Here is a 14,722-nt window from a genome sequence, read left to right on the forward strand (position 1 = left end):
CGTTACAGTTCAGACCTCAAAAGCACAATCTACGACTGCGTTTCGTCGTTTCACGCCTCGCTGCTCTTTGCTTTGCAGGAACCGGTAGATTATTGTGTATCGGAAGCCTTCAACTTGTCTATCGTGCCGCGTACTAGCAGCTGTATCTGCTTCCAGCGAGCCACAACCATATCACGCTGAAACTGCTCACCTTCGTCCAGGCCGCGCACTGTCTTCATCTTGGACTCAATCTCCTCATCATACGCCGACAACATCTCGCACAGCAACGCATCGACCTCGGGCTGCTCGGCCTCTCCGTCCGCAAACCCGTCCACGAATTGCGCCCACTGCCTCGCCGGCAACACGAGCGTCCGCAGCGCCACCTGCGTACGGTAGCACACCGTCTCCGCGTCAATGACATAATTCCCGAGAAAACCCCTCTCCTCCAACCGTCGCCTGTGCGCGGTGCCCAGGCGAGGCAGCAGCACGTCGTCGATGCAGATCTCGTCCCACTCGTTTTCGCCCTGGGCCATGACGAAGCCGTACTCGACGAGAAGGAAATCGTTGCTGTGGCGGCCGTAGCAGATGTGGATCTCCTCGCCGGGAGCGTAGGCGCGATCGGCTTTGATGGTGAAGGAGTGCTTGTCAAAGGCGACGGAGCAGCCGCGGGAGGCGTGGTTGAGGAGGTCGGCGACGGGTTGGAGGATCATGTGGTCGTCGCGGTGGCGTTTTGCGGTTTTGGGTGTGACGTGGTAGAATGTGCGCGAGTTTACGAGGAGCCAGGCGTGGAGGTAGGATTCGTACGTGAGTTTGCCGTCGCTGCCTTCTGGGTGCTGGTACTGGTGCTCGTCATCCTGGGGTAGGTCTGGGAGAGGGGTGGAGGAGACGAGGGACCAGTGGGATTCGAATTTCTCGCGCTGGGCTTTGAGGAGGGTGAGGGCTTGGGAGGGAAGGAGGGAGGCGAGGGTTGGCGAGGAGGAGGACCAGGTTAGTGGGCAGGAGGAGAGGTCTTTGGGCGTTGGGAAGACGGCGGACCAGATTTTGAAGGAGGGGGATACATCGAGGGCGATGTCTAGGGCCAGGAGGGCGTGGACGTGTGTTTCTTTTGGGAAGGGGCGGGTTAGGGGTTTTGGGATTGTTGCGATTGTTTTTAGGCAGGGGATTGGGACGTCTAGGATTGTGTCGTCTTTCTGGGGTGGTGGTCGTGGTGTTAGTGAGATGAAGGTTGTGAGAAGTGTGAGAGGCATGGCTTACTTTGAGAGGTGATGTTACGACGATTCCTATGCCTCTTCCTGGAAGAGTACGGGGGCCGACGTTTGATACTGTTATTCCTTGGGTCTGAGCCCAGGATAAGAGGTTCTCGATTGCGTCCATTTGGTATGTTGTTTAGAACCAAAGAATGGATTGGATGGTGGTGAATTTAATAGACTGAGGTTGAGGTGAAGGCAGTTTGGAAAAGTGATGAAAGCTCATGCAGGTATGAGTCGGTATCTTGATAACTTTGTAGTCAAATGCAGTCTCTGTGAGAGAAAGTTGTTATGGGAGTAGTTGCCTTATGAGATGTAACCCTCTAGTCTTACACCGGGACGGTGAGTGGTTCTCTCATTCGTGGAACGTCGACAAGGTTGTATGAGACTGAGATGCGCAAGTCCTGAAGGCCTGGATGTCGAGTATCTCTGCTTCTTTGAGAATTTGGAGTTGCGCTCAAACCTAATGAACCCAAGAATAAGATTTGGTTGGCAGCAGAGTCTTGTTGTTGTGAAAGCTTCAAGTTTGACAAGACGGAGGGAGTTGAGATGAATTTCACCTTCCAGGTGAAGTGACGAATCAAATGCGCCAGGGCGCAATTCCAACGATCTGGAACGGCAGGCCCTGTCCCACCACCAAAGTGCTCACCTAAACCACCGCCGAAGAAATGTACAACAGCGGACAGCGTGCCAATCGTAAAGGTCGGCGCTAGTATCCACCGACTCTCCGATCCGACCTACGGGACCCTAGCTGTCCAAATTCTCGGGGGACCGTCGCCGAGGTGAGGTAATGGAGCTGCCCCGAGCTTCCAAAAAGTGTTCCGGTCATCGAACCACTTTCAACTCTGAAGTGAGCAGATAGCCCTTGACAGCTCTCAACAGCTCCCTCGCCCAAAATCTTCAACCTGCCGACGACTTCAAACGGCATGCCACGAACTCAAAGGTCATAGACGAAACAAATCAACAAAATGAAAGCCCTCACAACCCTCCCCGCGGCCCAAACCCGCCGCGCCCTCCCCGCCATCTGCGCCGCCTGCACATCAACGACGCCCTCCTCCTCTTCCACCCCCTCGCGCCGCCCCTTCTCCGTCCTAAACCGCCCACCGCCAAACTACCCAGGCCACGTCCCCCTCACCAAAATCGAGCGCGCCGCCCTCGGCCTCGGCGCAGGCATCTGGTCCCTGCTAAGCCCCTACCGAGCCGACCTCATCGCCGCCGTAGGCGAGACCACCGCGACCCCCTACTTCATCTACCGCCTCCGTGACGCCATGCTCGCCGACCCGACCGGCCGCCGCATCCTGCGCGACCGGCCGCGCATCACATCCACCTCGCTCAACCTCGCCCGCCTGCGCACCATGCCGGACAACAGCGTCGGGCGCGCTTACGTCGCCTGGCTGGATGCCGAAGGCGTAAGCCCGGATACGAGGCCCGCGGTGCGGTACATCGACGACCCGGAGTGCGCGTACGTGATGCAGCGGTACCGCGAGTGTCACGATTTCTTCCACGCGCTGACGGGCCTGCCGATTGTGAGGGAGGGCGAGGTGGCGCTCAAGGCGTTTGAGTTTGCGAATACGTTGATCCCGATGACGGGGTTCGCGGTGCTGAGTTACGCGACGATGAAGGCTGGGGAGAGGAAGCGGTTTAGGGAGATTTATGGGCCGTGGGCGGTGAAGAATGGGATGAAGGCCAAGGAGGTGATTAATGTCTACTGGGAGGAGCAGCTGGAGAGGGACGTGGATGAGTTGAGGGCCGAGTTGGGGATCGAGAGGCCGCCTAATATGAGGGAGATTCGGAAACGGGAGAGGGAGGAGAGGAGGAGGGCGCAGGAGGCTCTGAAGGGGGTTTGAGACTGCGGTGTTTGTGGGTATTGTGTATAGACGCGAGGTTTGTACAGATATTGTATGTTTGATGTAGTTTTTGTTTGATTTTAGAGTCCTGGTGGAAATCCCACTCGGACAGAAGCCAATCTGCTACGTTTTGCAGTCATGCTTTATAAACGCCCTCCAACGCCGGCATGTTGTCCCTTCCAGCAGATGTAGGTTCGCAGTCTCCGCCAGGCGACTCGAAATCGACGAGGTAAACATCATCGAAAGAGACCCCTACACACTGCGGACAGAACACACATGCTTGAAATGAACCACCCTTTACCCTGATGACTCTGCAGACTGCAACTACAAATCCAACAAATCATCATCGTCATCATCCCACCCCTTACGTCTGCTCACCACAATCTTCTCCTCCTCCTTCGTCCCCGCCACGGCCTCGAGCAACTCCTTGAGCTGCGTCTCGGTGACTTTGCTGCGCAGCTGCCCGCTCTGCGCGAGCATGATGAGCCTGTTCTCCACGTCCTGCGCGCGCTGCTCCTTGACGAGGCGGATGCGGCCCAGGCGGTCCGCCGCTTCCGGGTGGAGGATCTGGTTGAGGATCTGCTGGCGGGCTTCTTGTTCTTGTTGTCTGCGGTGGACGCTGGGTTAGCTGACGTCTTGTGTTCTTTTTTCGTCGTGGACGGAGATGAAAGAGGGGAGAGAGGTCGGGATGTCATGGGAGTCGGTCGCGTTTGAGGAAATCTTGGTGCTCTCTCGATGAAGGTTAGGAACGAAAGACGACGTACTGGCGCTGTTCTTGTTGCTGCTGCTTGTTCGAGCCGCCGCCGCCGCCGGAGCTACCTCCCGCGCCGCCTTGCGCCTTGAGCTGCTCGAGGCGGGCCTTGCGGATCTGTAGTCGCTTGCGTCAGTCCCATGTTACAAGCGCTCCCGTCGCGCAGAAGAGTCCTGGTGGTACGCACTTGTTCGAGTTCGGAGTCGTCCATGTTTGCGAGTATCTGGTTGCGTTTGTTTGCGCGGAGTGGTTTGGTGGAGGTTTGGGTTGTTTGGGTCAGAGAAACGCGGGGCTCTTTCTGGTCTGCCTGACGTCCAAGTTTTTGGCGGGGTTTGGAGCTTGGGGTCTTTTTTTGGCGCCTTACAAATTTCATGACGACGTGCGGTACCAAATATTAACAACGTAGACTATCTACCTTGAACACAAGAGACCGAATTATTTTTCAACATATTACATGGTAATGACAATCTTCAAAATATGTGATGAAATATCTAAAATGTCTAGATTCTGTGCTTGAATGTAGTCATACAATGCTAAACCGCCCATCAAGTAAAATACATACAGACGTCCAGTTGTACAGCCGTCGACCGCATCATTCACCTCCTCGAGGTCAGCTCTAATGGCATGTACGACCGGTTCTTCTCCACTTGCGCCTTATGCTTTGCCTTCACCATGCCCACAACCATCTCGTTCGCCGGCAGTTTCACGCCCAGCCTACGACCCCTCTCGATGAAGAAGCCGTTCAAATAGTCAATATCCGTCAGCATGCCCCGTTGGATCTGCAACGCCATCTTACTCGGCGCGGACCCCTTCCCTCTAAGCTTCCCCATAATCTCCTTGCGCATGCCTTCACCACGCAGGACGCTCTGCAGCTCGGGCGAGTTCTTGACCTCGGGCATGCGCGCGACCACGTCGGCGATCTCGTTCAAGAGCTGGTTGATGAGCTTGTTGGCCGTCGGGTTGTAGATGAGCTCATTGTAGCGGTAATCCAGCATGACGCAAATAGGGTCGCAGACGGCCGAGAACATGAGCGACGGGATCTTGACCTTCATCCAGCTGTCGAGGGCCAGACCTTTTGCCTTGAGGAGGTCCGACGACGCAAACTGCTTCATCATCCCTTGCGTCCGCAGCCAGCTATCTGTCGAGAGGTGCTTGGATTTTTTGGGGCCGTAGTAGGGCCGCACGCCAGCGAGCGCCGTCTCGTATTTCGGCGTCATCACCTTGACCGACTTTGCCTTTCGGTCAAACGCCAGAGAATGTGTCATGTGTCCGAGCATAATCGACGGGCGCTTATCTTTCTCCGGGAAGACTCGGTTGGTAGCTGCCTCCGCGACGCCGAGTCCGTCTTGGACGTAGCAGACGGCCGTCCTGTCGTCGATCCGGTGCTTGACCTTTTCGAGCAGCTTGATGCTCTCGCTCGGTCTCCCGGCCACCACAAGGTTGCTGATATGTGTATCGTCCTTCTCAACTTCCGGCGACGTCTCTAATGCAGCATTCGGTTCGATCCAGCCTTTTGGATTCTTCCTGGAGCCTAGGTTCCCGGCAATGCCCCGATATGGTGTGTTGGCGGGTATGTCTAGCGTCTTGACCGAGTCGTAGATGCCGTGCAGAGCGTGTGACAGGAATAGCGATCGCTCGTCGTTTCCGAGAACGTGAACCGTACGCGACGAAGGTGGCGGCGTCGAGTTGTGTCCCATCATGACGGCCGGCACATAGAATCGTGATGTTGAATCCGCCCTGAAGATGGCGTATAGCTCTTTTTCATTTTGCTCGGGCTGTAGACCCAGTACTTTGTTGAATTTTTGCTTCGTCTGGCCCGGTACACCCAGTGTTGTGCCTCCAGGAACCGTAGCTGCCATCTCTTTGGGTGCCACCCTTCCAGGGGCGATGCCCTGCGGCGGCGCTGCTCCCGTCCCGAGACCGAGTCTATTATCGATCGATACACATCTGATGGCTCCCCGGCCCATAGAGGCGTTACCGGTCCTCCATATCGTATGTGTTTTGGGTATCCGCGCGGAGAGCCGCGGTCTCGGGAGGCTTGCCAGAGTGCCTGCCACGATGAAGGCTTCGAGGGTTCGGCGCAAATCACTGCGCAATGCTCATTAAGGGGAGGATTGAGGCGCGATCTTGGGCGATTATAGCTGTAACAACTCGATAATAGTATACGTGGTCGTCGAAAGTGTGGAAAACGGTGTTCGGATATAATGGGCGTTCTTTTTCGTGGTTAATGAGCGTGTGGTCTTGTCTTTGTCGCAAGAAGGAGGCGTTGAGATGGGTGTGGATGACGGGGACACTCGTTAGGTTCTCTCTCAAAATTTGGCGCGTGGTAGGTGGTAGGTGGTAGCCGTAGAATCCCGGCCGGCAGGAACCCGACCCACCGAGCGTGCGGCGATCCCTGCGCCTCGTTAGATGCATGCAAATCCTTCAACGCCCGGATTTCTGAATTTTCAACGTCCGTCTCATCGATGAGAAGGAGCTAGTAACGGGCACTCACTTACATCCATCGCATCCATTTCATTGTTGCTTTTGACCAAGGGATTACATCCATTTTCCAGGTCGGATTCATCGATTTTTATTTTTCCGCGGCTACATCAACAACAACCATCATGGCGCTCAAGGACATGACCCCCGACCTGAAGAAGCTCGATTCTCACATCGACTCTCTTGAGGATGCACTCAAGCCCCTGATTGACAACCTTCCCGAGATGGCCAACGAGCTCCCCCTGCTCGACAAGGCCAAGATGTACGCTCTTACTGCCTACGCCATCGAGACTCTTCTCTTCTGTGAGTGCCTTTATGCAGCAAACATATATCGTCGTCGTCCCCCTGACTAACCCCAATGACAGCATCACTCCGTCTCCAAGGCGTCGACGCCAAGGATCACCAGGTTATGACAGAACTGAAGCGCGTGCAACAGTACTTTGGCAAGATCAAGGGTGCAGAGGAGACACCCGCGCAGCGCACAACGACAGTCAACACGGAGGCCGCAACCCGCATTCTGAAAGCGGACCTTGTAAGTCGCATTTGCAGGGGGAAAAGATATCTGGACCTGAGCAAGCGAAATTGACCAACCGCCGCAGGGAAGCAACGACCAAACGCTGAAGAAGAGGCTGGAGGAGAAACTTGCCGAGGAGCGCGCCAAGGCACTGCTCAACTCGATGCAGAAGACCAAGAGGCCGGCTCCCGAGTCGCCGTCCGCCAGCTCCTCTGGCCCGGAGAAGAAGCAGAGGAACTCGAGAAGGAAGAGCTCCAACAAGAACAAGTCTTGAGAGCGGACTTCCGTGAAGACCTTGATGAATGTCCACGATGCCGCTTACAAGAAAAAGATTTTCGTTTGGCTGTCACAGGAAATGGAGGAAGAATCGCCAAAACAGTTGGACGCCTCTGAGCCACGAGAGATACTGCAGATTTGAGGTGCACATGGCTGTCTAATGCCATGTTAGGCGAATTGAAGATCACAGCCGACCTTACTGCGTCCTGAAGCGGAAGTAGGTCAACATTGGCTGAAGATTACCCTCATGGACTGGAGTGGCAATGTTATTTTGCGCACTGGGAAAAAGGATACCCCCGAGATAGAGATGGATACCAAATAATGAACAAAATTCCTCAATGCGCGGTCATTGTCTAGACACCCTCATTTCATGTTCAGAAGTATGCCACAGCGTTGCCACTCAAACTGCCATATTCGCCCCCTTTACTACATATACCTTATCCACCACTACCCAGGCAAGATATTCATTTAACCAGGAAAGGACCCTTCCCCAATTCCTGACCACGACCAAATTCGCCCTCCGCTGATTGGCCACACCACGCCACCCACCCCCGGCCCGCCGAGCTTTGCAACTCACGCCGAAAGGCACCTCTCCAACTTTTGTCACCTTAACCCCGGGGCGCATAACTTCTGCCGACTTCCCTACCCATCCACCCGTCATTTCTGCTCTCTTCAAAACACCACCCGCTCCCTCACTTCACGAAGTCACGATCAACACTACCAACTACACCATCTCATCTCACTCGAGTCCTCTACACACACAAATCCTCCAAGATGCCTCGCCAACGCTCCGCCGGCCGCCCCAGCGCCCCCTCGCGCCCTACCGTCTCGGCCGCGAAGCCCGCTCCCACCCAGACTCGCCCGGCAACGACCATGGCCGCTCCCCCCCAACAGCACGCCGCTCCCCCGGCCGCGGCACCCGCTGCTCCCGCCGCCGCTGCGCCCTCCCAAGGCCCCGGCCTCTTTGGCCAGATGGCTAGCACCGCTGCGTACGTTCCCCATCCTACAAAAGACACCTACACCCGCAGAAGGAGATATCTAGGCCTCCCCTAGCTTAAGAACCTCTCCTCCTTCCTCGACAATCACTCCCTCAAAAAGAACTCTCAAGAAAGGACCAGAAGCTAACTTAATTGTTCCCTCAACAGCGGTGTCGCAATCGGCTCCTCCATCGGCCACGCCATCGGCGGCATGTTCGGCGGCGGCTCCTCCGCGCCCGCCGAGGCCGCGCCCCAGAACAACTCCCCCGTCGCCTCGGGCGAGTCCTCGACCACCCAGCAATGGGGCAACAACTGTGCCGGCGCCACCCAGCAGTTCACAAAGTGCATGGACGAGCACGGCGGCAACATGCAGATCTGCAATTGGTACCTCGAGCAGCTCAAGGCCTGCCAGGCTGCTGCTAGCCAGTACTAGACACCCAGCAACTCTACTTGTGTGAGAGGAACGGGCTTATAGCTACTGCACGTGTTTGAAATATTCAACTTCTTCGGCTGAAAAATAGTCGGGGCGGTGATATGTGTACCTTAATAGTCAAAAACGGGAATGGGAGGGAAAGCAAAACAAAGGAGAAAAAACTGGGCCTTGGAGCTTTCACGGAATTCATACAGCATTTTTTGCATTGGCGGAAGCATTGAAAGATGGGCCATTGAGGAAGAACTACATCTCCCGACGGTGTACAATACATGACATTCCCCCTCGTTAAATTACCTTTGCGCTTCATCTCATACGGTGTGATGTTGAACATGGTTGCAATACAGCCCGGCCCCCTTACTCGTCCTTCTTCTCATCCGGCCGCGGTTCAAAGTTGAGCTATGATTAAGTCAGCAATCATGATTCAACATTATCTTCACCTCTGTCCTTGGGTTCAAGCGGACAGGAAAACTTACAGAGTTGCCATTGTACAGCTGATGATCACCCCTCCGATCATCAGGATTCGCAAACTGCGAAAACTTACCCTTTCTCTGCTCCCTCACCGTAACTGGCTCCGCGCCCTCCTCCTCCTCAGCCGCCGCCCGCCTCGCACCCAGCCCAGAAAACACACCAGAGATCAGCCCCCAAAGCCACTGCAGCAAGCTCAACGGCAACAAAAGAAACGTCACAGCCATCTCCCCAAACGACGACCCTCCCGCGTACGCACCAACGTGCGCGCCAATAGGCGCCAGCACGAGCGTCGAGGATGGCGACAGCCCCAGCTCCGCCAGACTCTTGCCCTCCTCCGTGTCGTCAATCAACCTGCTCGGCCGCGGCGCAAGCACAACCTTGAACCGGAACGGCTCCCCACCACTTCCGCTGCCTGAAAGCTCGCTCTCAACCCACTTGCGCACCTCCCCGCCAAGCGTCTTCGCGCTAGGAAACCGCGACCGGATCGTCGACCCATCCAAAAGCCGAACCTGCAGCGCCGTCATCCCGCTCGCAGCAGAGCTCGACGGCGCAAGCGAACTCGACTCGGACCTCGTCAGCGCGGCCGCGACCTCCCCCAGCTTAGGCGACGCAGCCTGGGTCCTAAGCGCAGCACGCTCCGCGGCCTTCGCTCTCCTCTCGGCGCGGTCGTCCTCGATCTTCCTCAGGATGCGAGCCTTCTCGTCGGCCGCCTCCTGGCGCGCTTTCTTCAGGGCTTCCTTGTGGTTGCGCGTCTGCTCCGCCTGCTTGGAGTTGTCGGTCTCGGCCTTCTCCGCCGCGGCTGCGCGAGCTGCTTTTGCCTTCCTTTCGGACTCGAGGCGCTGGGCTTCCAGGCGCGCGCCGCGCTCTGCGAGGACGGCGCGGAGGGTGGCGGCGTTGTCTTCTTCTTGGGTTGGGGTGGCCGGGCCGCGCGGGCTGGAGGAGGTTGTGCCGGGCCGCGCGGGTTGCTGGTCCGTCGTGACAGGGGCGGCTGCAGCGCGAGGAGGGTTGTACGGGGTCTCATCGTAGAGGTCGTCGGTGGGTTGGGCGGCCGGCGCGGGAGCTGGGACTGGTGCTGAACTGGCTGCCGCGGGTTGAGCTACTGCTGCGGCTGCTGGCTGGCCCTGAGCGCCACGGAATGCGGCTGTGATGCGCCTGACAAACTCATCCTTGCTGGTGCCGGCAACGATGTACTCCTTGAGGTCGCCATTCTTGATCACGACGACGGTGGGAGTGTTGGGCAGGGGGAAAATGGCGGCCAGGTAGCCCGCCTCTTCCGATCCCTTCTTCAGGCGCAGTGCGACGGCCTCATCTTGAAGTAAAGTCGCAATCTGGTCCAGTCGTTAGTCCCTAAGCCGAGATATCTTTGTCATGGGAAGCTCAAGTACGTACCGAGCTCTCTGTCAGGTACTCAGTCTCCCAAGTCTGGCTCTCAGCTTCCTCATCTACGTCTTATCAGTGGAAAGGTCATATAGGTATGAGCTGTGAGATGTAAGCTTACCCGTGACAAAGCAAAAGACACATTTGCTCTGCTGCAGTGCAGTGGCAATGCCCTCTTGCAGACCTCCTGTGAAGAACATAATGATGGTGGCGAGAATATATGTAGGTCTCTAGTAATTCCTCTCTGGGTTGAGTCTAGGAAGTTTGTAAGTTTACGGTTGAGTGTTGCTCTGAGGAGAAGAGGGATACGGACGCTGTGGAGCTCAATCTTGGACGATGCTGAACCTAGATCTGAAATAAACCCACCAAAGCTTTCAAGGTGTCAATCACAGCTTGCTCCTAGATTCTTCACAGCAGCACTTTGTTTGGGTACAGAGCAATATCGCCTTGTCGTCTGATGAATATCCAACAGCTCAAAGATGACGAAGGAACAAGTGTCGTTGGTGTAGCTGCGAACGGCACCAGGGGACCTTGCCTTAGTCCAATGTATCCCTCTCTTCCGGGGGCGGATAGCGAGCCACCCTATTGGCGTCGCCCCACCTTTTCAACGCCACTCCACACTGAGGTACGTCCCATTGCTTCTGCAGCTTTGGGAGCTCGCTCCCAGCTCATCCGTTTTGCATTTCCCGCTGCTCAGGTACCCTAGAACGGGCCGGCCGGACCCCAAAAAACCGAAATATCCTGACCTCATCATCCGTGCCGGCAAGCTCTCACTTGTGAAAGTCCTCCCACCCGCATCACCACCGGGGGAACCACCGATTCACCAGCCCCAAACCTCACAATGCCGCCTCCTTTACCACGAGCGCTCTTCCGGGCACCGGGCCCCGCGGCGCAAACCTGCCTACGCTCAATTGCCCGTCCAAGGACATTCCCTTCAGCTCAATCATCACCATCATCACCACGCGCACCAACAACCCGCAAATTCCACACCACCCCCCGCGCCCGCGCCTCCGAACCAGCCCCCGACTTCCACTCCATAGTCGACAACCCCCCGGAACTCGTCCGCGCAGGAAACCGCCATGGGCCCGGCCTCATCATCCTCGCCCTGATCCCCATCACAGCCTTCGCCCTCGGCACATGGCAAGTCCAGCGCCTCGACTGGAAGACGGACCTCATCGCCAAGTTCGAAGACCGCCTCGTCCGCGACCCCCTCCCGCTCCCGCCCAAGATCGATCCGGACGCCGTGGCCGATTTCGACTACCGCCGCGTCTACGCCACGGGCCACTTCCGCCACGACAAGGAGATGCTCATCGGCCCGCGCATGTGGGAGGGCGAGCAGGGATACATGGTCGTGACGCCGCTCGAGAGGGAGGGGGAGGGCACGACGGTGCTGGTGAATCGCGGGTGGATCAGCAAGGAGATGGCGGATCAGCGACGGAGGCCTGGTGCGCTGCCGAGGGGGGAGGTCACGGTTGAGGGGCTGCTGAGGGAGCCATGGAAGAAGAACATGTTCACGCCCGAGAATAGACCTGATCGCTGGGAGTTTTTCTTCCCTGATGTGCACCAGATGGCGCAGCTGACGGGCAGTCAGCCTGTTTGGATTGAGGCTACTATAGGTATGTTGTGGCCTGTTTCCTTGTTTCCCTGGAATCTGAGCTGCCTTCCTGGGGGCTTCCTCTACAAGATACAAAGCTCATACTGACTTTCCTCGCAGAGCACGAGTTCTTCCGCATCGTGGACCTCAAATCCAAGGGTATCCCTATTGGCAGAGCCGCAGAGGTGAACCTGCGGAATAACCATGCCCAGTATATCTTCACATGGTCAGTCCAACCAGCCCCTGATTCCTTCATCATTCATTCCTCCTCCACGCGCCGTCTACCACGATCGAAACTGACATCCGGCAGGTACGGTCTCGCATTCGCTACCTCAATCATGTTGTGGATGGTCGTCAAGAAGCCCCCAACCGACACCGCGCGGAAGGTGCGCATGAATAAGCATTGGTAAGGGTTTGCTCGGTTTTCCCCTCATTGGAGGGACCAACATCGCAGTCATAGTGGGAGCAAGTCGGACTCCTCAAGTCACTTCCTCCTGTCCGCCGTCGGTCAAACGACGGCGCTTCTTCCTCGGCTCTGCCGGTGGCAGCGGCTTGGGCATCCTCAACTCCTGCAACAGCTCTCGGGGCAGGTGTTTGTGTGCCAATGAAAAGGGGGTCGTCGTCGAACTGGTCTGGCGTTGTCTGTAAGGATATTAGACATCATTGTATTTGTACCAAAAGAACAAAAGGCTTGTGGATATAAAAAGGGAAACCCCCTTCCTCTCAAAAGACTGTCGATACCCCTGAATTGGAGCACGCAAAGTTCGAATAGGGAAAGGCTCATAAAAAAGAAGACATACCTTCGCATGAGAGTGAGCATATCACTCTCATCAATAGTCTTGCGCTTGGCATGCTTCGCATACGCAGACAAATCGTCGCCCAATTGCTCAAAAAACCAGTCTGACGCCCTCTGGATCTCAACCAGCGTGTCCGGGCTAATCTTGGTCTTGCTGATGCCGCTCGACTTGGCAAACGTGTTGGCCAGCCGCTTCACCACCGCGGGCGGCAGCGACGGATACTCCACGTTGTACTTTGACAGCTTCACGCCGCGCTTCGTCTTGCGCGGCCTCTGTCCTTGCTCCTGCTCCAGCTGCGCAGCGCTCACCTCTATCCGACCGTCCAAATCTCCTTGCGTCGCTTCGGTGGGCTCGATGGGCGTCGAGCTGCGCATGTCGTAGTACGAGTTTCCGAAACCCAGGTCCTCGTCCAGCGGGGCCGCTGGCTCGTCGTCTACCGGCGCAATGTTGAGCGACGGCTGTTCGTCTGTGATCTCGGGCAGCGGTCGTGCCGGTGAGCTCTGCCCGTCCACCGCCATCATGAACGTCGTCTGGTTATCCGCGTCAACGGGCACCTCGAACCCGAAATCGCTATCCCGCGCCGAAGCCAAAGTCTGCCGCCTCAAGTCTTCCTCCTCGACCCTGTTGTTCCCAACCCCGTCAGTAACGAAGCCCTCGCTATCGCTCAGGAGACGTTGTAGCTGCAAAACTCACCTGTCCAAAGTATCCTCCGGCTCCCTCCCCTCCTCATCTAACGCCCCAACCTCAAACGCAGGAAAGAACCCTTCCCCGCGATTATCATCGTCGTCGTCGAGATCCCCGTAGTTCCTAAATTCGCTCAACCTTGCGCTTCCCATCGACATGCGCGACGGCTGATCCACATACGCCCGCCGCGGGAACTCAATCGTCGCATTCTCATCAATCTGCGACAACTCAGGCGCAACAAGCTCGTCCTCGTCGTCGTCCTCAACATCGAGCGGTAACGACAACCGCGGCCTATCGATCGGAAGCTCGTCATCGTCGTCGTCGTCATCGTACACCGTGCCCCTCCGATTCACCGTCCGTATTGGCAGACTCGCGCTCGGCCCTGCTGCTCTCGATCCGATGTCGCTGGGTGACGAGGACGACGAGATGGGCTGCGTGGTGTGCTTCACCACGCGGCTCAACCCGCGCAGGACATCGTGCAGCGACTCCCTCCGCGGCCGGAAGCTCTCGCGGCGTTTGTTCCCGCCGGGTGTCAGCGCGGCGGCGCGGCGCTGGTCGATTGTGCGGTAGGCTGCGCGGGCGTGGGGCGTCGCGGCGAGGGAGCGGCGGCCCGAGGCGGAGAGGCCGCGATAGCCGCCGGCTGAGCTGCGTAGGGAGGAGCGCAGCGGGTTGCTGTTGTTGGAGGGCGTGCGTGGGAGGAGGGAGGCGCGGCTGGAAGGGGGGTCAAGGCTGAGGGCGCGGCGGTTGGGCGTTACGGTGTCGAGGGCGGAGGAAAAGAGGGGGTCGTCGTCTTCTGCGCCGGCGGCTGCTGCGAGGCGCGGGTTGAGGGGGGTTGTGAATGTTGGTGAGGAGGACATCGTGTGATTTTGGTTTGCGACGGGGTCGCTGTGCGCCGGCGTGGTTGTGGTGTTGGTGCTCAAAGAGAGCGCAAAGTGTTTGTGTAAACCAGTGTCGGGATGACTTGGTGATGTATGGGACGCGGTCGTCCTGTCGCAAGACAATTGGGTCGCTGGAAGGGCTTGCAGTATGCCGGCGTTGATCTTTCGCAAAGGCGATCGGGAGTGACAACGGGTGGTGTGGAGTTTGTCGACGGTAGTATGTGGTGGGCGCGGCGTCAAGGTGCCCCCCGCTGTCTCGGAGCTTTACCTTGGGAGGACGCGACTCTCGACGCGCCTGCTGAGGTGCGGTGGATGTCATCAAAAAGGCAGATTGGCGCACAGACCATCTTTAGATGTCCGGTATATCGGCCCCACTTCGCCGGTTCTTCAACGGGACGCCGGGGGTCTACAGCTGCACT

General features: G+C 57.3%; 9 protein-coding genes across 9 annotated transcripts; 4 read left to right on the forward strand and 5 right to left on the reverse strand.

Annotated features, from left to right (window-relative positions):
- Positions 1 to 89: 89 nt before the first annotated feature.
- Positions 90 to 1,353, reverse strand: BDZ83DRAFT_567343 (SET domain-containing protein; the record flags this gene model as incomplete). The annotated part of the gene is made up of 3 exons (XM_060503945.1): positions 90 to 812; positions 867 to 1,169; positions 1,234 to 1,353. The coding sequence occupies 3 exons, from the start codon at positions 1,351 to 1,353 to the stop codon at positions 90 to 92; spliced, it is 1,146 nt and encodes a 381-aa protein (XP_060370156.1).
- Positions 1,354 to 2,194: 841 nt separating this feature from the next.
- On the forward strand, positions 2,195 to 3,073 carry BDZ83DRAFT_567219 (coenzyme Q biosynthesis protein Coq4; the record flags this gene model as incomplete). The annotated part of the gene is made up of 1 exon (XM_060503934.1): positions 2,195 to 3,073. One exon carries the CDS (start codon positions 2,195 to 2,197, stop codon positions 3,071 to 3,073), a length of 879 nt encoding a protein of 292 aa, XP_060370157.1.
- Positions 3,074 to 3,397: 324 nt separating this feature from the next.
- BDZ83DRAFT_747735 (PDCD5-related protein) lies at positions 3,398 to 4,035 on the reverse strand (the record flags this gene model as incomplete). Its single annotated transcript, XM_060513494.1, has 3 exons — positions 3,398 to 3,680; positions 3,838 to 3,941; positions 4,012 to 4,035. 3 exons carry the CDS (start codon positions 4,033 to 4,035, stop codon positions 3,398 to 3,400), a joined length of 411 nt encoding a protein of 136 aa, XP_060370158.1.
- Positions 4,036 to 4,253: 218 nt separating this feature from the next.
- Positions 4,254 to 6,112, reverse strand: BDZ83DRAFT_603061 (ketopantoate reductase PanE/ApbA C terminal-domain-containing protein). Its single transcript, XM_060507207.1, has one exon. It carries the CDS (start codon positions 5,789 to 5,791, stop codon positions 4,421 to 4,423), a length of 1,371 nt encoding a protein of 456 aa, XP_060370159.1. The 5' UTR covers positions 5,792 to 6,112; the 3' UTR covers positions 4,254 to 4,420.
- Positions 6,113 to 6,430: 318 nt separating this feature from the next.
- On the forward strand, positions 6,431 to 7,084 carry BDZ83DRAFT_548024 (Sas10/Utp3/C1D family protein; the record flags this gene model as incomplete). The annotated part of the gene is made up of 3 exons (XM_060503463.1): positions 6,431 to 6,608; positions 6,671 to 6,837; positions 6,905 to 7,084. Coding segments are annotated over 3 exons (525 nt in total), but the record flags the coding sequence as incomplete, so codon positions are not given.
- A 635-nt stretch (positions 7,085 to 7,719) lies between these two features.
- On the forward strand, positions 7,720 to 8,746 carry BDZ83DRAFT_603064 (uncharacterized protein). Its single transcript, XM_060507208.1, has 2 exons — positions 7,720 to 8,084; positions 8,241 to 8,746. The coding sequence occupies exons 1-2, from the start codon at positions 7,870 to 7,872 to the stop codon at positions 8,503 to 8,505; spliced, it is 480 nt and encodes a 159-aa protein (XP_060370161.1). The 5' UTR covers positions 7,720 to 7,869; the 3' UTR covers positions 8,506 to 8,746.
- Positions 8,499 to 10,888, reverse strand: BDZ83DRAFT_423239 (uncharacterized protein). Its single transcript, XM_060502991.1, has 5 exons — positions 10,717 to 10,888; positions 10,472 to 10,605; positions 10,363 to 10,415; positions 8,979 to 10,301; positions 8,499 to 8,901 (listed from the first exon to the last, which is right to left on the reverse strand). Exons 2-5 carry the CDS (start codon positions 10,548 to 10,550, stop codon positions 8,860 to 8,862), a joined length of 1,497 nt encoding a protein of 498 aa, XP_060370162.1. The 5' UTR covers positions 10,551 to 10,605; positions 10,717 to 10,888; the 3' UTR covers positions 8,499 to 8,859.
- Positions 10,889 to 11,191: 303 nt separating this feature from the next.
- BDZ83DRAFT_747740 (SURF1 family protein) lies at positions 11,192 to 12,354 on the forward strand (the record flags this gene model as incomplete). Its single annotated transcript, XM_060513495.1, has 3 exons — positions 11,192 to 11,966; positions 12,065 to 12,170; positions 12,255 to 12,354. 3 exons carry the CDS (start codon positions 11,192 to 11,194, stop codon positions 12,352 to 12,354), a joined length of 981 nt encoding a protein of 326 aa, XP_060370163.1.
- Positions 12,355 to 12,506: 152 nt separating this feature from the next.
- Positions 12,507 to 14,282, reverse strand: BDZ83DRAFT_567358 (centromere kinetochore component CENP-T-domain-containing protein; the record flags this gene model as incomplete). Its single annotated transcript, XM_060503946.1, has 2 exons — positions 12,507 to 13,362; positions 13,435 to 14,282. The coding sequence occupies 2 exons, from the start codon at positions 14,280 to 14,282 to the stop codon at positions 12,507 to 12,509; spliced, it is 1,704 nt and encodes a 567-aa protein (XP_060370164.1).
- Positions 14,283 to 14,722: the final 440 nt, after the last annotated feature.

Source organism: Colletotrichum acutatum (assembly GCF_030867785.1).
Source record: "Colletotrichum acutatum strain CBS 112980 chromosome Unknown BDZ83scaffold_8, whole genome shotgun sequence".
In the NCBI taxonomy this organism is placed as follows: Eukaryota; Fungi; Ascomycota; class Sordariomycetes; order Glomerellales; family Glomerellaceae; genus Colletotrichum; species Colletotrichum acutatum.